General features: G+C 47.0%; 1 protein-coding gene across 4 annotated transcripts in view; it reads left to right on the top strand.

Annotated features, from left to right (window-relative positions):
* LOC137542384 (uncharacterized) overlaps nucleotides 1-20,621 on the top strand; it is a 104,929-nt gene that overhangs the window by 47,912 nt on the left and 36,396 nt on the right. For all 4 annotated transcript variants that reach the window (XM_068264252.1, XM_068264253.1, XM_068264250.1 and 1 more), the window contains exons 6-8: nucleotides 4,918-4,976; nucleotides 13,167-13,202; nucleotides 15,809-15,861. In XM_068264252.1, coding sequence (XP_068120353.1) covers nucleotides 4,918-4,976; nucleotides 13,167-13,202; nucleotides 15,809-15,861 — 148 coding nt within the window. The remainder of the gene's footprint in view (nucleotides 1-4,917; nucleotides 4,977-13,166; nucleotides 13,203-15,808; nucleotides 15,862-20,621) is intronic.

Below are 20,621 nucleotides of genomic sequence, written 5' to 3'. Positions count from 1 at the left end.
TGGCAAGTCTCTCCATCCACCGCTACTACTACGATCTCCCTGTCCCCTCTGGCAAGTCTCTCCGTCCACCACTACTACTACGATCTCCATGTCCTCTCTGGCAAGTCTCTCCTTCCACCACTACTACTACGATCTCCATGTCCTCTCTGGCAAGTCTCTCCTTCCACCGCTACTACTACGATCTCCCTGTCCTCTCTGGCAAGTCTCTCCATCCACCGTTACTAATACGATCTCCCTGTCCTCTATGGGAAGTCTCTCCATCCACCGCTTCTACTACGATCTCCCTGTTCTCTCTGGCAAGTCTCTCCATCCACCGCTACTACTACGATCTCCCTGTCCCCTCTGGCAAGTCTCTCCTTCCACCGCTACTAATACGATCTCCCTGTCCTCTCTGGCAAGTCTCTCTGTCCACCGCTACTACTAAGATCTCCCTGTCCTCTCTGGCAAGTCTCTCCATCCACTGCTACCACTGCGATCTCCCTGTCCTCTCTGGCAAGTCTCTCCGTCCACCGCTACTACTACGATCTCCCTGTCCCCTCTGGCAAGTCTCTCCGTCCACTGCTACTACTACAATCTCCCTGTCCTCTCTGGCAAGTCTCTCCGTCCACCGCTACTAATACGATCTCCCTGTCCCCTCTGGCAAGTCTCTCAGTCCACCGCTACTACTACGATCTCCCTGTCCTCTCTGGCAAGTCTCTCCATTCACTGCTACTACAACGATCTCCCTGTCCTCTCTGGCAAGTCTATCCGAACCGCTACTACTACGATCTCCCTGTCCCCTCTGGCAAGTCTCTCCGTCCACTGCTACTACTACGATCTCCCTGTCCCCTCTGGCAAGTCTCTCCGTCCACCGCTACTACTACGATCTCCCTGTCCTCTATGGGAAGTCTCTCCATCCACCGCTTCTACTACGATCTCCCTGTTCTCTCTGGCAAGTCTCTCCATCCACCGCTACTACTACGATCTCCCTGTCCCCTCTGGCAAGTCTCTCCTTCCACCGCTACTAATACGATCTCCCTGTCCTCTCTGGCAAGTCTCTCTGTCCACCGCTACTACTAAGATCTCCCTGTCCTCTCTGGCAAGTCTCTCCATCCACTGCTACCACTGCGATCTCCCTGTCCTCTCTGGCAAGTCTCTCCGTCCACCGCTACTACTACGATCTCCCTGTCCCCTCTGGCAAGTCTCTCCGTCCACTGCTACTACTACAATCTCCCTGTCCTCTCTGGCAAGTCTCTCCGTCCACCGCTACTAATACGATCTCCCTGTCCCCTCTGGCAAGTCTCTCCGTCCACCGCTACTAATACGATCTCCCTGTCCCCTCTGGCAAGTCTCTCCGTCCACCGCTACTAATACGATCTCCCTGTCCCCTCTGGCAAGTCTCTCCATCCACCGCTACTAATACGATCTCCCTGTCCCCTCTGGCAAGTCTCTCCTTCCACCGCTACTAATACGATCTCCCTGTCCTCTCTGGCAAGTCTCTCTGTCCACCGCTATACTACTATGATCTCCCTGTCCCCTCTGGCAAGTCTCTCCGTCCACCGCTACTACTACGATCTCCCTGTCCTCTATGGGAAGTCTCTCCATCCACCGCTTCTACTACGATCTCCCTGTTCTCTCTGGCAAGTCTCTCCATCCACCGCTACTACTACGATCTCCCTGTCCTCTCTGGCAAGTCTCTCCGTCCACCGCTACTACTACGATCTCCCTGTCCTCTCTGGCAAGTCTCTCCGTCCACCGCTACTACTACGATCTCCCTGTCCTCTCTGGCAAGTCTCTCCATCCACTGCTACTACTACGATCTCCCTGTCCTCTCTGGCAAGTCTCTCCATCCACTGCTACTACTACGATCTCCCTGTCCTCTCTGGCAAGTCTCTCCGTCCACCGCTACTACTACGATCTCCCTGTCCCCTCTGGCAAGTCTCTCCGTCCACCGCTACTACTACGATCTCCCTGTCCTCTATGGAAAGTCTCTCCATCCACCGCTTCTACTACGATCTCCCTGTTCTCTCTGGCAAGTCTCTCCATCCACCGCTACTACTACGATCTCCCTGTCCTCTCTGGCAAGTCTCTCCGTCCACCGCTACTACTACGATCTCCCTGTCCCCTCTGGCAAGTCTCTCCGTCCACCGCTACTACTACGATCTCCCTGTCCTCTATGGGAAGTCTCTCCATCCACCGCTTCTACTACGATCTCCCTGTTCTCTCTGGCAAGTCTCTCCATCCACCGCTACTACTACGATCTCCCTGTCCTCTCTGGCAAGTCTCTCCTTCCACCGCTACTACTACGATCTCCCTGACCTCTCTGGCAAGTCTCTCCGTCCACCGCTACTACTACGATCTCCCTGTCCTCTCTGGCAAGTCTCTCCGTCCACCGCTACTACTACGATCTCCCTGTCCTCTCTGGCAAGTCTCTCCTTCCACCGCTACTACTACGATCTCCCTGTCCTCTCTGGCAAGTCTCTCCGTCCACCGCTACTACTACGATCTCCCTGTCCTCTCTGGCAAGTCTCTCCGTCCACCGCTACTACTACGATCTCCCTGTCCTCTCTGGCAAGTCTCTCCGTCCACCGCTACTACTACGATCTCCCTGTCCTCTCTGGCAAGTCTCTCCATCCACCGCTACTACTACGATCTCCCTGTCCCCTCTTGCAAGTCTCTCCATCCACCGCTACTACTACGATCTCCCTGTCCTCTCTGGCAAGTCTCTCCTTCCACCGCTACTACTACGATCTCCCTGTCCCCTCTTGCAAGTCTCTCCGTCCACCGCTACTACTACGATCTCCCTGTCCTCTATGGGAAGTCTCTCCGTCCACCGCTTCTACTACGATCTCCCTGTCCTCTCTGGCAAGTCTCTCCATCCACCGCTACTACTACGATCTCCCTGTCCTCTCTGGCAAGTCTCACCGTCCACCGCTACTACTACGATCTCCCTGACCTCTCTGGCAAGTCTCTCCGTCCACCGCTACTACTACGATCTCCATGTCCTCTCTGGCAAGTCTCTTCGTCCACCGCTACTACTACGATCTCCCTGTTCTCTCTGGCAAGTCTCTCCATCCACCGCTACTACTACGATCTCCCTGTCTTCTCTGGCAATCAGCGTGTGCGAAGTTGAATGATGATTAGGGACATCTGTCTGGGCAGCTAATCCTCATCACATTCATCTCGGTGGGACCTCCAAAATGTTACACCCTAAAAAAGGGGAATTATAAGTAAGAACTCAATGAGCATGGTTCCACTGTCTGCATCATGTCTAATGAGAATGAGGTAGCCAGGCCAAGAGCCACCCCTTGGTACTTTCCACAGGTAAAACTAGTTTCTAAACATTAACAGACTCAACCAGTAGATGGCCAAATCCTGATCCTGTATTTCAGCCTGTTATTTACATAGATCTTTCAAAGAATAATATTCTTTTCCAATAGCTAATTGGGAAATCACTGCTTTACAGATTTTAGTACACAAAAATCAGTCTATTACACTTTCATAGTCATGCTACTGACTTGTACCTTCATCTGAAGGAGAGACAGAAGGATAATAGAAAGGAGAAAAGGGGAAAAAAGACAAAGCATAAAAAACATTCAATCTCTTACCGTCTCTCTACAATCCAAGTCCTCATACAAGTGGGATATTCCATTTCAAGTATGGTTATCGCCACTCTAGACAACTATACAGGAGGTATCTACCCCGATTCCTGATCTACCTACGAGAGACTCTGCTTCAGAGGAATCCCTGTATTTGTACCAAGCCAAAGGCTTCTATGCTGTCATGTGCACTGTGAAACACATCATCCAGTCTACAGCTCTTGTTTAGTCCTTTGAAGACCTGGAGAATAGTAGGAATGCAGGAGCTCTTCCAGTTGCACGCTACTAACAGTTTAGCAGTTATATGGCTCCCTGTGAGTTACTGTAATGGTTGTATGTTTGGGCTCTCCCATTAGAAATGATGTACCACCGTGCGTTTGACACCTCCAGCATGTGCCGCCTTTGACAGTAGACATTTTTTTTTTAACATGTTAGAAATGGCGACCTGGAAATGGAAAGCTGCTGCTTGCTGAACAGTTATGTAATAATCACAAAGATATTTGCATATGATGATTAGCCTAGGCACAAATATCATCCAGCCTTTTCCCCCAGAACTCTAGGAGATCGTCTGATGCTCCTGCTCAATTCAGAGGGGGGGAAACGCATCAATTCACATTGCCTGCAGTACATATGCCAGAATCTTTGATAAATTTAAGAATGTAAATCGGGGTGAAGATTTTACAATGGCGTTGACTAATTTAACAGTAAACATCATGCTGACCTTATTAACCTCCACCACTGAAAGGCAAAATAGTTCAGCATTAAGGTGATGAATAGTGAAAGAAACAGTACTAACAAAACTCAGCTGTATGAAATGTTACAAAATATTACTCTAAAATATTAAAGGATACCCGAGGTGACATGTGACATGATGAGATAGACATGTGTATGTACAGTGCCTAGCACACACATAACTAGGCTGGGTTCCTTTTTTTTCTTTCTCTGCCTGAAATAGTTAAATATCAGGTATGTAAGTGGCTGACTCAGTCCTGACTCAGACAGGAAGTGACTACAGTGTGACCCTCACTGATAAGAAATGCCAACTATAAAACCCTTCCCTAGCAGAAAATGGCTTCTGAGAGCAAGAAAGAGAAGGGTCAATAGTTCATAGATTTTAGCTCTGGCATACTTCAAAGAGTGTGTCATTGAGCAAAAACAATAAAACAGTTAAAACTTAAAAAGTAGATTTAACCATAAATAAAACTGTGGAATATCTTAAAAAGTCATTTTTAGGAGAAGGAAGATAGATAGAATTGTTTGTTTCATTAGTTTATTTCCGCTTCGGGTGTCCTTTAAGGAAGCTCCATTAATTTTTTTTTTTTTTCTTCTTGTTTTGCAGAACCGTTTCTGTCTTTGCTGCTGGTAGTATCTCAAAGCACTTTTGCTCTACAATTACAGGTATGAAAAAGTAAAAATTATCCATTTCAAGAAATGTAAATAATTTAAAGGGACCCTGTAGGGGGGTCAGGGGAAAAATGAGTTGAACTTACCTGGGGCTTCTAATGCTTCCCCACAGACATCCTGTGCCCGCGCAGCCACTCACCGATGCTCCTCCCCCGCAGATATCCTGTGCCCGCCCAGCCACTCACCAATGCTCCGCCCCCCGCAGACATCCTGTGCCCGCGCAGCCACTCACCAATGCTCCGCCCTCCGCAGACATCCTGTGCCCGCCCAGCCACTCACCAATGCTCCGCCCCCGCAGATATCCTGTGCCCGCGCAGCCACTCACCAATGCTCCTCCCCCGCAGATATCCTGTGCCCGCGCAGCCACTCACAGATGCTCCGCCCCCGCAGACATCCTGTGCCCGCGCAGCCACTCACCGATGCTCCGCCCCCGCAGACATCCTGTGCCCGCGCAGCCACTCCCCAATGCTCCGGCCCCGCCTCCGGTTCACTTCTGGAATTTCAGACTTTAAAGTCTGAAAACCACTGCGCCTGCGTTGCCGTGTCCTCACTACTGCTGATGTCACCAGGAGTGTACTGTGCAGGCATAGACTATACTGGGCCTGCGCAATACAATACCATTAGAAGCCCCGGGTAAGTTCAAATCATTTTCCCCCGACACCCCCCCCCCCCTTCCCTACAGTATGGGCCTGATTCACAAAGCGGTGATAACTCAGTTATCACACCTAAAAGACTTTAGGCGTGATAACCTTTGCACTGCTGAGTTAGCACTGGTTTGTGCTCTTTTTCGCGCGCAAAGGCGCAACTCTGCGCGCAGCGCCCATAGGGTTTAATGGGCGCATCGCGTGCAGGAATTTTGCGCGAGTTTCATTTTATCACGCCTAAACTGAGTTTAGGCGTGATAAAGGGCTTTTCATCAGGCGTGCAAACACTTTGCACCGCTTTGTGAATCAGGCCCTATCTCTTTAAACTACAAACAACAACAAATAAACTGGACTGGATAAACATGGCTCCAATAACCATGGGGCTACATAGGGAGGGGAAATGGCAGAAAGCCTGTTGTAGTGGAGTCATTATTGGCTGAATATTGCTCACACGGTTCAGGATACTGCAGATCAGGCAGACACTTATTAGGCTTTGGGGATATCTGGTCATGGGGCAGTCCTCTGAGTCTCAGTTCCACTAAGGTTGGGTGAGCAACCAATGTGTGTCTCTCCAGGGAAGAAACATCCTGATGAGTAATGTACAAGATACAGAGGCGCCAAAAGAATAAAAGGTAATTAAATGAACTTAAAAAACCAACTGGTTAAACAGAGGAGGCAGCGGTGATCTTACCCCCTCCAAACAGACACAGCCAAGGACTGTGATTCAGACAGTCAACAATTTATTCGGAACTCCAAAAAACAATGCAACGCGTTTCACGGGCCATACATCCCGCTTCCTCAGGCAAAATACAGTAGGAGTCACAGCGTCTGTATTATATCAGCGAGCTCGCCGCCTCTGTGAGGCTCCTCACCTCTGTGTGAGGCGCCGAGCTCGCTGATATAATACAGACGCTGTGACTCCTACTGTATTTTTCCTGAGGAAGCGGGATGTATGGCCCGTGAAACGCGTTGCATTGTTTTTTGGAGTTCCGAATAAATTGTTGACTGTCTGAATCGCAGTCCTTGCCTGTGTCTGTTTGGAGGGGATAAGACCACCGCTGCCTCCTCTGTTTAACCAGTTGGTTTTTAAGTTCATGTAATTACCTTTTATTCTTTTGGCGCCTCTGTATCTTGTACACTACATTGAGTCCACCCTGGGTGGAGGGTTGTTACCCTATTTTCCTGTCTACAGAGAGCGACTTTTTATTCCTGAGTGGGGTCAGGATTGTTCTCCCCACCTGCCTATACAGTGGTTGCCTATTGGTAACCCTGGTTTGTAAGTATCATTTTAACTTCTCATTTATTTTGTTGTCCCCAAGACGAATTACACTATTGGGGCTCTTGGTGTCCCTCTGCTTTATCCTGATGAGTAAGGGGACTTTCCTCACACATCCCAAAAGCATACAGATAAGTGAATTGGCTTCCTCGTATTTTTGACCTTAGACCCTGATGGACATATGACTATAATAGGGATTAGATTGTGCACCCCCTTAACCACTTGCCGACCGCCTACTTCATATTGGCGGCGGCAAAGTGGCAGCCCCAGGACCACGTAACGCAGATTGGCGTCAGGTCCTGGGGCACTCTCTGGCCGGGGATCGCGCGCTGGGATGCGCGCGCATCCACCGGCAATAGGCTCCGCCCACCCGCGACGTCAACCCGCCGGCCAATCGGAAGCGCCGGCGGGTTGTTAACCCCGCGATCGCCGCTACAAAGTGTATAATACACTTTGTAATGTATACAAAGTGTATTATACAGGCTGCCTCCTGCCCTGGTGGTCCCAGTGTCCGAGGGACCACCAGGGCAGGCTGCAGCCACCCTAGTCTGCACCCAAACACACTGATCTGCCCCCCCCTGCCCCCTGATCGCCCACAGTACCCCTCAGACCCCCCCCTGCCCACCCCCCAGACCACCATTTGCACACAATCACCCCCCTAATCACCCATCAATCACTCCCTGTCACTATCTGTCAACGCTATTTTTTTTTTTAGTCCCTAAACTGCCCCCTGCTCCCTCCTGATCACCCCCCCACCCCTCAGATTCTCCCCAGACCCCCCCAGACCCTCCCCCCCCCTGCGTACTGTATGCATCTATCCCCCCTGATCAACTGTCAATCACCCATCAATCACCCCCTGTCACTGCCACCCATCAATCAGCCCCTAACCTGCCCCTTGCGGGCAATCTGATCACCCACCCACACCAATAGATCGCCCGCAGATCCGACATCAGATCACCTCCCAAATCCATCGTTTACATCTATTCTCTCCTCTAAACACCCACTAATTACCCATCAATCACCCATCAATCACCCCCTATCACCACCTGTCACTGTTACCCATCAGATTAGACCCTTGCGGGCACCCAATCGCCCGCCCACACACTCAGATTGCCTTCAACCCCCCCCCCTTATCGATTCGCCAGTGCATTATTTACATCCGTTCTTCCCTGTAATAACCCACTGATCACCTGTCAATCACCCCCTGTCACTGCCACCCATCAATCACCCCCTGTCACTGCCACCCATCAATCAGCCCCTAACCTGCCCCTTGCGGGCAATCTGATCACCCACCCACACCAATAGATCGCCCGCAGATCCGACATCAGATCACCTCCCAAATCCATCGTTTACATCTATTCTCTCCTCTAAACACCCACTAATTACCCATCAATCACCCCCTATCACCACCTGTCACTGTTACCCATCAGATTAGACCCTTGCGGGCACCCAATCGCCCGCCCACACACTCAGATTGCCCTCAACCCCCCCCCCTTATCGATTCGCCAGTGCATTATTTACATCCGTTCTTCCCTGTAATAACCCACTGATCACCTGTCAATCACCCCCTGTCACTGCCACCCATCAATCACCCCCTGTCACTGCCACCCATCAATCAGCCCCTAACCTGCCCCTTGCGGGCAATCTGATCACCCACCCACACCAATAGATCGCCCGCAGATCCGACATCAGATCACCTCCCAAATCCATCGTTTACATCTATTCTCTCCTCTAAACACCCACTAATTACCCATCAATCACCCCCTATCACCACCTGTCACTGTTACCCATCAGATTAGACCCTAATCTGCCCCTTGCGGGCACCCAATCACCCGCCCACACGCTCAGATTGCCCTCAGACCCCCCCCCTTATCAATTCGCCAGTGCAATATTTACATCTGTTATTCCCTGTAATAACCCACTGATCACCTGTCAATCACCCATCAATCACCCCCTGTCACTGCCACCCATCAATCACCCCCTGTCACTGCCACCCATCAATCAGCCCCTAACCTGCCCCTTGCGGGCAATCTGATCACCCACCCACACCAATAGATCGCCCGCAGATCCGACATCAGATCACCTCCCAAGTGCAGTGTTTACATCTCTTCTCTCCTCTAAACACCCACTAATTACCCATCAATCACCCCCTATCACCACCTGTCACTGTTACCCATCAGATTAGACCCTAATCTGCCCCTTGCGGGCACCCAATCACCCGCCCACACCTCAGAACGCCCTCAGACCCCAGCCCTGATCACCTCGCTAGTGCATTGCTTGCATCTATTTCCCCCCTCTAATCACACCTTGAGACACCCATAAATCACCTCCTGTCACCCCCTAGCACACCTACCCATCAGATCAGGCCCTAATTTGCCCCGTGTGGGCTCCTGATCACTCGGCCAAACCCTCAGATCCCCCTCAGACCCCCTTCCGATCACCTCCCCAGTGCATTGATTGCATCTATTTTCCCCTCTAACCGCCCCCTGAGACACCCATCAATCACCTCCTGTCACCCCCCTAGCACTCCTATCCATCAGATCAGGCCCAATACATCCTGTCATCTAAGAGGCCACCCTGCTTATGACCGTTTCCACAAAATTTGCCCTCTCATAGACCACCTGTCATCAAAATTTGCAGATGCTTATACCCCTGAACAGTCATTTTGAGAAATTTGGTTTCCAGACTACTCACAGTTTTGGGCCCGTAAAATGCCAGGGCAGTATAGGAACCCCACAAGTGACCCCATTTTAGAAAGAAGACACCCCAAGGTATTCTGTTAGGTGTATGATGAGTTCATAGAAGATTTTATTTTTTGTCACAAGTTAGCGGAAATTGGATTTTTATTGTTTTTTTTCACAAAGTGTCATTTTTCACTAACTTGTGACAAAAAATAAAATCTTCTATGAACTCACCATACCCCTAACGGAATACCTTGGGGTGTCGTCTTTCTAAAATGGGGTCACTTGTGGGGTTCCTATACTGCCCTGGCATTTTAGGGGCCCTAAACCGTGGGGAGTAGTCTAGAAAACAAATGCCTCAAAATGACCTGTGAATAGGACGTTGGGCCCCTTAGCGCACCTAGGCTGCAAAAAAGTGTCACATGTAGTATCGCCATACTCAGGAGAAGTAGTATAATGTGTTTTGTGGTGTATTTTTACACATACCCATGCTGGGTGGGAGAAATCTCTCTGTAAATGGACAATTGTGTGTAAAAAAAATCAAAAATGTGTCATTTACAGAGATATTTCTCCCACCCAGCATGGTTATATGTAAAAATACACCACAAAACACATTATACTACTTCTTCTGAGTACGGCGATACCACATGTGTGACACTTTTTTGCAGCCTAACTGTGCTAAGGGGCCCAAAGTCCAATGAGTACCTTTAGGATTTCACAGGTCATTTTGAGACATTTGGGTTCAAGACGACTACTCACGGTTTAGGGCCCCTAAAATGCCAGGGCAGTATTGGAACCCCACAAATGACCCCATTCTAGAAAGAAGACACCCCAAGGTATTCCGTTAGGAGTATGGTGAGTTCATAGAAGATTTTATTTTTTGTCACAAGTTAGCGGAAATTGATATGTATTGTTTTTTTTTTCACAAAGTGTCATTTTCCGCTAACTTGTGACAAAAAAAAAATCTTCTATGAACTCACCATACCCCTAACGGAATACCTTGGGGTGTCTTCATTCTAAAATGGGGTCACTTGTGGGGTTCCTATACTGCCCTGGCATTTTAGGGGCCCTAAACCGTGAGGAGTAGTCTAGAATCCAAATGCCTCAAAATGACCTGTGAATAGGACGTTAGGCCCCTTAGCGCACCTAGGTTGCAAAAAAGTGTCACACATGTGGTATCGCCGTACTCAGAAGAAGTAGTATAATGTGTTTTGAGGTGTATTTTTATACATACCCATGCTGGGTGGGAGAAATCTCTCTGTAAATGGACAATTGTGTGTAAAAAAAATCAAATAATTGTCATTTACAGAGATATTTCTCCCACCTAGCATCTGTATGTGTAAAAATACACCCCAAAACACATTATACTACTTCTCCTGAGTACGGCGGTACCACATGTGTGGCACTTTCTTGCACCCTAAGTGCGCTAAGGGGCCCAAAGTCCAATGAGTACCTTTAGGATTTCACAGGTCATTTTGCGACATTTGGTTTCAAGACTACTCCTCACGGTTTAGGGCCCCTAAAATGCCAGGGCAGTATAGGAACCCCACAAATGACCCCATTTTAGAAAGAAGACAACCCAAGGTATTCCGTTAGGAGTATGGTGAGTTCATAGAAGATTTTATTTTTGTCACAAGTTAGCAGAAAATGACACTTTGTGAAAAAAAACAATTAAAATCAATTTCCGCTAACTTGTGACAAAAAAAAAAATCTTCTATGAACTCACCATCCTCCTAATGGAATACCTTGGGGTGTCTTCCTTCTAAAATGGGGTAATTTGTGGGATTCCTATACTGTCCTGGCATTTTAGGGGCCCTAAACCGTGAGGAGCAGTCTTGAAACGAAATTTCTCAAAATGACCTGTGAAATCCTAAAGGTACTCATTGGACTTTGGGCCCCTTAGCGCAGTTAGGGTGCAAAAAAGTGCCACACATGTGGTATCGCCGTACTCAGGAGAAGTAGTATAATGTGTTTTGGGGTGTATTTTTCCACATACCCATGCTGAGTGGGAGAAATATCTCTATAAATTGACAATTGTGTGTTAAAAAAAGAAAACAATTGTCATTTACGGAGATATTTCTCCCACCCAGCATGGGTATGTGTAAAAATACACCCCAAAACACATTATACTACTTCTCCTGAGTACGGCAATACCACATGTGTGGCACTTTTTTGCAGCCTAACTGCGCTAAGGGGCCCAAAGTCCAATGAGCATCTTTAGGCTTTACAGGGGTGCTTACAATTAGGCACCCCCCAAAATGCCAGGACAGTGAACACACCCCACAAATGACCCCATTTTGGAAAGTAGACACTTCAAGGTATTCAGAGAGGAGCATAGTGAGTCCGTGGCAGATTTCATTTTTTTTTTTGTCGCAAGTTAGAAGAAATGGAAACTTTTTTTTTTTTTTTTGTTACAAAGTGTCATTTTCCGCTAACTTGTGACAAAAAATAAAATCTTCTATGAACTCACCATGCCTCTCACTGAATACTTTGGGATGTCTTCTTTCCAAAATGGGGTCATTTGGGGGGTATTTGTACTATCCTGGAATTTTAGCCCCTCATGAAACCTGACAGGTGCGCAGAAAAGTCAGAGATGCTTGAAAATGGGAAAATTCACTTTTTGCACCATAGTTTGTAAACGCTATAACTTTTACCCAATCCAATAAATATACACTGAATGGGTTTTTTTTTATCAAAGACATGTAGCAGAATAACTTTCGCGCTCAAATGTATAGGAAATTTTACTTTATTTGAAAACTGTCAGCACAGAAAGTTAAAAAAGTCATTTTTTTGACAAAATTCATGTCTTTTTTGATGAATATAATAAAAACTAAAACTCGCAGCAGCAATCAAATAGCACCGAAAGAAAGCTGTATTAGTGACAAGAAAAGGAGGTAGAATTCATTTAGGTGGTAGGTTGTATGACTGAGCAATAAACCGTGAAAGCTGCAGTGGTCCGAATGGAAAAAAAGGCTCTGGTCCTTAAGGGGTTTTATGACTGCAGTCCTTAAGTGGTTAAAGGGACACTGTAGGGGGGGTCGGGGGAAAATGAGTTGAAGTTACCCAGGGCTTCTAACGGTCCCCTGCAGACGTCCTGTGCCTTCGCAGCCACTCACCGATGCTCCGGCCCCGCCTCCGGTTCACTTCTGGAATTTCAGACTTTAAAGTCTGAAAACCACTGCGCCTGCGTTGCCGTGTCCTCACTCCCGCTGATGGCACCAGGAGCGTACTGCGCAGGCCCAGTATGGTCTGTGCCTGCGCCGTGCACTCCTGGTTTTCAGACTTTAAAGTCTGAAATTCCGGAAGTGAACCTGAGGCGGGGCTGGAGCATCGGGGAGTGGCTGCGCGGGCACAGGATATCTGCGGGGGCGGAGCATCAGTGAGTGGCTGCGCGGGCACAGGATGTCTGTGGGGGACCATTAGAAGCCCCAGGTAACTTCAACTCATTTTCTCCCGACCCTCCTACAGTGTCCCTTTAAGGGACAGTTGGTGACAAGACAATACATATTCTGTACAGCGCTGCAGAAGATGTCAACTCTTAACAAATAATAACTTGTTGTATTTTGTATTTTTTCCTCAATAGAATGCAAGCTTCCTGGATGAGAGCTGGATTCTCCCTGTAAGTGTGTGTTTTTTTTTTTTTAAGCAGTTTATAACTTGGGTTACCGTATAAAATTCCTTGCATGTCCTCCCTAAATGAGCTGCTTGATTGTATGTAGTCAGACGCCAGCATAGTACCCACCACTTACTTATGGGATAACAATGCTGCTTAAAGGGAACCTGGGCGAGAGGTTTATGGAGGCTGCCATATTTATTTCCTTTTAAACAATACCAGTTGCCTGGCAGCCCTCCTGATCCTCTGTCTCTAATACTTTTAGCTACAGACCCCAAACAAGCATGCAGATCAGGTGCTCTGACTCAGGTTTAACTGGATTAGCTATATGCTTGTTCCAGGGTTTCAACTCAAGACATTACTTATGCCAGATCAGCAGGGCAGCCAGGCAACTGGAATTGTTTATAAGGAAATAAATATGGCAGCCTCCATATCACTGTCATCCTGGGATTCCCTTTAATGCAATTGTCATTGCTTGTTATAGCAGAGTGACTCCTGCAAGAGCCCATGTCAGACCTCGCTGCCAATGTCTACTCAGATCATGTTTGGTAGTTACATTTACTGATCAGCCACAGAAATGTGAAGTAGTGAATTGGATCAGGCCCATTGTGAGCCAAGATGCTGACAAGCAGTGATGGTAAACCAGCAATAGTGGTCTGTACCTTTTCAGGGGAACGGATGACAGGGAAACGCCTTGTTGTGGGCTCTACAAAAGTGCCATCCAAGAAGTATCCTTCTTTGTAGAAAAGGAGGCCGCAAACGTTGGGGGGGTACGTGTCGGGGGGGGGGGGGGGGTACGTGTCGAGAGGGAGTACATGTGGGGGGGTACGTGTCGGGGGTTACGTGTTGATGCTTCATTTTTGCTTCATGTGACTAGTGTCTAGCAACCAAAAGTTTTTATTTTGGAACAAGACAATGCGTTTCACATTGTTGCCCATGAAACCCATTGTTTTGTTTTGTTGAAAAAAAAAATCCTATTCACAGTCTAGACATCCATCTCTAGTTAGAGACACTGAAGCGGAAAAAGAATGATGATATAATGAATTGGTTGTGTAGTACAGCTAAGAAATAAAACATTAGGAGCAGAGACTTAAGTCTAATATTTGTTTCCAGTACAGAAAGAGTTAAGAATCTCCAGTTGCTATCTATGCAAAATAGCCATTGAGCTCTGACACAGAGAGCTCTGACTTCTGATTTGGTTATCTCAGCTGTATTGCATTTTTCTTTTGCAGAGAACAGTTCAGGACAGGTCAAAAGTTCACTGCCTGTTCTGTAAAAACATGTAGGGCCTGTAGAATGCTGAGTAATGTGTAAACTGCAAATATTACAGAATGATGCAATGTTATAAAAACAAGCTGTATAACTGAAAATAAAAATGAGAATATTTTATTTGCTACCAATGTTCTAGTAATTACCCGTACTACACAACCAATTCATGATATCACAATTTTTTTTTCGCTTCAGTGTCTCTTTAACCATTTCTGCCGCCCGGACGTGATGCTCACGTCCAGACGGCTGCTCTGCTGTGGTGCCGCGCTTCGATCGCGCCCCCGTGCTGTCCTCCGGTAGCCCTGGGATCAGTGAACAGGTACATGGTTCCCGATCACCGATCCGTGTCCCCAGCAGAAAAACGGAAGTGCTCTTACTAGAGGCTTCAGTCTCTCTGCACGTACAATTTTCCGCATCCTCCTTGTGCTTCTGCTTAGCGAGAAGCACAAAGAGAAAAAAAACTCATCTTGTGGCCAAATAGTAAAACTACATCTACATATTTTTTGCATTACAATTTACACATATAATAACATTAAAAATCAACTGTTTATTTCCCACACCAAAATATTACCCAAATAAAATTTTTAATGGAAAAAAAAAATTACTATTATATAAAAAAAAAAAAAAGACATAAATAGTTAACTAAGGGTCTGAACTTTTTAAATATGCATTTGAAGGCGGTATACTACGAACATTTTTTTTAAATTATAAGCTTGTAAATAGTGATGGACGCAAAATGGAAAAAAAATCACCTTTTATTTCCAAATAAAATATTGGCACCATACATTGTGATAGGGACAAAATTTAAATGGTGTCATAACCGAGACAAACGCGCAAATAAAATGCATAGGTTTTAATTATGGTAGCGTGGATTATTTTAAAGCTACAATGGACGAAAACTGAGAAATAATGAATTTTTCCCATTTTTTTTCTTATTAATCCTGTTAAAATGCATTTATAAAAAAAGAATTCTTAGCAAAATGTACCACCCAAAGAAAGCCTAATTAGTGGCGGAAAAAACAAGATATAAATCAATAAATTGTGATAAGTAGTGATAAAGTTATTAGCGAATGAATGGGAGGTGAAAATTGCTCTGATGCATAAGGTGAAAAATCCCCGCGGGCTGAAATACCACTTTTTTTTTAATTACAATTTTTATATATTGCATCACCCACCACCGGGCACCTCTTACCCCCCAATTTTAACAATTCATAAAGAGAGCAGCCAACTTTTTGTGCTGATACCATATGACTTAGTCACTGACAGACCTCAAAAGCCTGATTAGAAGACACCGGATGAACTTTATCAGTTACTTGGACTAAAATATTTCTTTGTCTCCTTAGATTTGTGCCATTTATCAAACCGTACCGTGTCGAGAGCTGGGGATGGTATTGAGGTGATCATTTATATATTTGTATCTCTTCAGGAAAGGACATCCTGACCTTTGTTAATATTTTATTTTAACATTTTTTTCAAAGTTTTTGTTGTTTTTTATGTCTGGGTATTTGGCTACTGACAATACTCTGCAAAGTAAAAACTAGAAAAAATAGGAGAGATCAAGAAATGATTTATATTAGGTGTGTAATTTGTTCAGGTTGTCTGATCCACAATCAGCCGGCACATCATCATCTTTACTACTGGCAGACAAGAAAAAAAACTAGATCACACCAACTGCCATTATTGATAACACCCACTAACAATTGTGATAGGCTAAAAGGTTGTTTTTATAGACATACATATACACAGAGGGAGATACTGGTTGCTTGGCAGTTGTAAACAGACATTATTTCCCACAATGCAACAAGGCTCGCAGACAGGAAACTGTCAGGGCCATGGTCATGACATCACACTGTGTGTGTGTGTGGGGGGGGGTTCTCTACAATATCAGCCATACAGACCCCACTAATAAGTTCAAACCTTTGGTTTAAATACATCACTTTTGACATGGGAGACCATGTTGAAATCCTGAAAGAGCCAGTTAACTATTCAGTGAAGATGACCACTAACGGTCCAATTTCTAGAGAAAAATCGTTAGAGCGATCAGAAATTCTGATCGGATTGGTTAAAAATGTTCTCAGTTGATGGGCACAATCGATTTTGAACTATTATAAAAAATAGTCGTCCGATTTTGGATTTTTGGCAAACCAAAATTTGGATTTTCTTGTTCGTTGTGATTTGATGGGAAGCAAAGATTGGTTCGTTGATGGTGTAGTGAACGATTTTTCTTCCGATAAGAATTTGTGATCGCTGGAACGATTTTTCGCTAGAAATTGGACCATTAGTGGCCACCTTTAGGAATCGTTGGAAAAGGCTCCCTAACGCCCGAGGTTGGCCTACTGAGTGTGCCCTTAGCGGTTGCAGCTCTCAAGTGCTTTGAGTCCGACAGAAGAAAAGCTTTATACAAATGATGATGATGTTGGTATTATTATCTCAATTTGCAAAGCATGCAAAATATAAATCTAATAAGCAAGATCAGTATTGACTGCATGTCTGGAGGATCCCAGTTTATAGACTGAGCCTAGTGGGTAATCGGGTTTGACGTATTCCTTCTACAAGCAGAGTAATCCACAAAGACCCAACAGTGTGTGGTGTTTATTACTGGTAAGGCCTTTTTGTAAAACCGCAGCTGTTATGAGGCTGGCTATATTGGTCGGATAGAGAGAAGCATCCGCAGGAGGTAAACCTAGAATATTGATATGTAATCCTGTGGTAATGCAGTGTCATTTGCCTCTCAAGCCAGTGACTAATGTTAGACTGCATGAGAGGTGTTGCTGATAAAAGCTATTGGTTTTCACATTTAAAATTGAAATATTTAACCAGGAGTTAGCAGTCTGTGATTTGATCAGATTGCCAGTGAAATTCTGGTAATGAATACTTTTACAAATGCAGTTCCAAGACTTGACCTACCATTATATACACTGGAGTTAAAGGGTACCTGTAATAAAAAAAAGTGTCCAATTTGGGTACTGCCCTTGGGATAGGAAAGCCTCTAATTATTCCTGAGGCTTCCCCCGTTGTCCTCTGTGGTCTGTTCCTGTTCTCCTTGCGGAAACCGTTGATGACTGTTGATGGTTTGCACATGTGCAGTAGCATCGACCCGCTCAGGCTTCATTGGAGAAAGCCAGTCCCAAGCAGGTGCGTGCCACTTACTGCAGGTGCACTGTGGAGTCAGGCCTGCGATTTCCAGGGGTCTCAGCGCTGGGACTGCCTGGCGTAGGAGGCCTGGGACGCCTCTGGAGGATCCTGAGCCTTCTCTCTCCTGAGATAAGTATCTAATAGATTGCAAAGCTCACAGGTAAAGGGTTATACAGATGGATATATGGTTCCACAATCACATGTTAAGAATGGCATGGGCTCATGTGGCTCCTGGTAATTTGGGCAGCGCCATAGACCACAATGTAAATCGCTGCTATAGCCAGAGGCATGAATTTACATTAAGAGGAGATCGGTAGTGTTAGACTCGGGGTTACAGTAGGGCTAGTTATAGGATTAGCTAGGGGATGATATTAGGAGAAGGTAGAAGCTTTAGTAGAATATTGGCAGTGTTGCCGATGGTCTTCTAGCAGCTTCACCCAGCACCCAAATTTACCTCCTCATGCAGGGCCGGATTTAGGCCTAGGGCACGACAGGAGCAAGGGCACCAAAGCAGCAGGCTGAACTTATGCAGCATTTGTAAACTTACAAATACTGCAATGTAGGGAGATCAGGCTAGCGCCTGACCAGGGTAATCTCCAGGGTGTCTACTTCCTGCTTTTATGGAAGCAGACATATTGTCACATCCTGTGCTTTCAAATGAGCTTATCTGCCGCGGCAGTCAGGTGACCAGGGAAGAGATAAAATTACAACTTGTGATTAGACACAGATGAGGGGTTGTATTTCTTTAAGTTTTCCTTCTGTCTTGTGCAAGAGTTCAGGTTCACTTTAATTATAAGACAGATCCTCATTTATATCCATCAAAATATTGCCGCATGCTGGACCCCACCAAGATGCAGTGATTGTGATTCAGTGATCCGGCTGGCAGTTTGATGCTTATTAGTCACAATTTTATTACTTCTTTAGTCAGGGGCGTAGCAATAGACCCTGTAAGGGATGCAGGCGCAGGGGGGCCTGTGGGGGGGGTGGAGACTGATTGGAGACCCACCTAGGGCCATTTGTAGCGGCAGCAAGGGGGCAGTGAGCACACAGCCATGGGTAGGGGGGCCCTCCTCCCACTTCCCTTACCTCGGCCCCCCCGTTCAGCACTCACGGCTCCCCCCTCCAGATATGATAGCAGCAGCGGGCGGGGAACTCGCCTCTCTCCAGGTTCCAGGCTGCAACAAAGCTCTGCGTGCCTCCTTCTTCTATGTCTCCAACACCTCTAATCAGGGAGTAGAGACAGCGGCACTGGAGACATTAAAGATGGAGGCACGCAGAGCTCTGTCACCGCCTGGTACTAGGAAGAAGTGAGGTTCCCTGCCACTGTGCTTATTTCTGGAGAGGAGAGCTGGGAGCACTGATGTGAGGGCCTGAGGTGAGGGGGAGTCTGACCCCCGCCACTGTGTGCCCGCTGCTCCCATCTATAGACCTAACTAACCTATGCTGGGGGCACCTTTACATGGATTGCTATACTGAGAGAACCTATGCCTGGCTACCTATACTGGGAGAATGTATAGCTGGCTAACCTATGCCAGGGGCACCTATACTTTGCTACCTACACTGATACATCTGGATCTGGCTAACCTATACTGGGACACCTATATACCTGGATAACCTAAACTAGGGCACCTATACCTGGCTACACTAAGCTTGGGGGCACCTATACCTGGCTACCTACACTGGGGGCACCTATACCTGGCTACCTATACTGGGGCACCTATACCTGGCTACCTACACTGGGGGCACCTATACCTGGCTACCTATACTGGGGCACCTATACCTGGCTAACTATACTGGGGGCACCTATACCTGGCTAACTATACTGGGGGCACCTATACTTGGCTAACCTATACTGGGGCACCTATACCTGGCTACCTACAATGGGGGCACCTATACCTGGCTACCTATACTGAGGGCACCTATACCTGGCTACCCTAAGCTGGGGGCACTTATACCAGGCTACCTATACTGGGGGTACCTATACCTGGCTACCTATACTGAGGGCACCTATACCTGGCTACCTATACTGGGGGCACCTATACCTGGGGCATCTATACCTTGCTAACTGTACTGGGAGTAGCTATACCTGGCTACCTATACTGAGGGCCCCTATACCTGGCTACCCTAAGCTGGGGGCACCTATGCCTGGCTGCTTATACTGAGGACACTTATACCTGGCTACCTATACTGGGGGCACCTATACCTGGCTACCTATACTGGGAGCACCTATACCTGGCTACCTATACTGGGGGTACCTATACCTGGCTACCTATACTGGGGGCACCTATACCTGGCTGCTTATACTGAGGACACCTATACCTGGCTACCTATACTGGGGGCACCTATACCTGGCTACCTATACTGGGAGCACCTATACCTGGCTACCTATACTGGGGGTACCTATACCTGGCTACCTATACTGGGGGTACCTATACCTGGCTACCTATACTGGGGGCACCTATACCTGGCTACCTATACTGGGGGCACCTATACCTGGCTACCTATACTGGGGGTACCTATACCTGGCTACCTATACTGGGGGCACCTATATAGCTGGATAACCTAAACTAGGGCACCTATACCTGGCTGCACTAAGCCGGAGGGCACCTATACCTGGCTAACCTACACTGGGGTACCTATACCTGGCTACCTACACTGGGGCAACTATACTTGGCTAACCTATACTGGGGCACCTATATCTGGCTACCTACAATGGGGGCACCTATGCCTGGCTACCTATACTGGGGGCACCTATACCTGGCTACCTATACTGGGGGCACCTATGCCTGGCTACCTATACTGGGGGCACCTATGCCTGGCTACCTATACTGGGGGCACCTATTCCTGGCTACCTATACTGGGGGCACCTATTCCTGGCTACCTATACTGGGGGCACCTATACCTGGCTAACCTATACTGGGGCACATATACCTGGCTACCTACAATGGGGGCACCTATACACCTGGATAACCTAAACTAGGGCACCTATACCTGGCTGCACTAAGCCGGAGGGCACCTATA

The sequence above is a fragment of the Hyperolius riggenbachi genome, chromosome 12 (genome assembly GCF_040937935.1).
Source record: "Hyperolius riggenbachi isolate aHypRig1 chromosome 12, aHypRig1.pri, whole genome shotgun sequence".
Classification (NCBI taxonomy): Eukaryota; Metazoa; Chordata; class Amphibia; order Anura; family Hyperoliidae; genus Hyperolius; species Hyperolius riggenbachi.
Note: the sequence above shows the minus strand (reverse complement) of the source record. Positions and strands in the feature narration are given on the sequence as shown.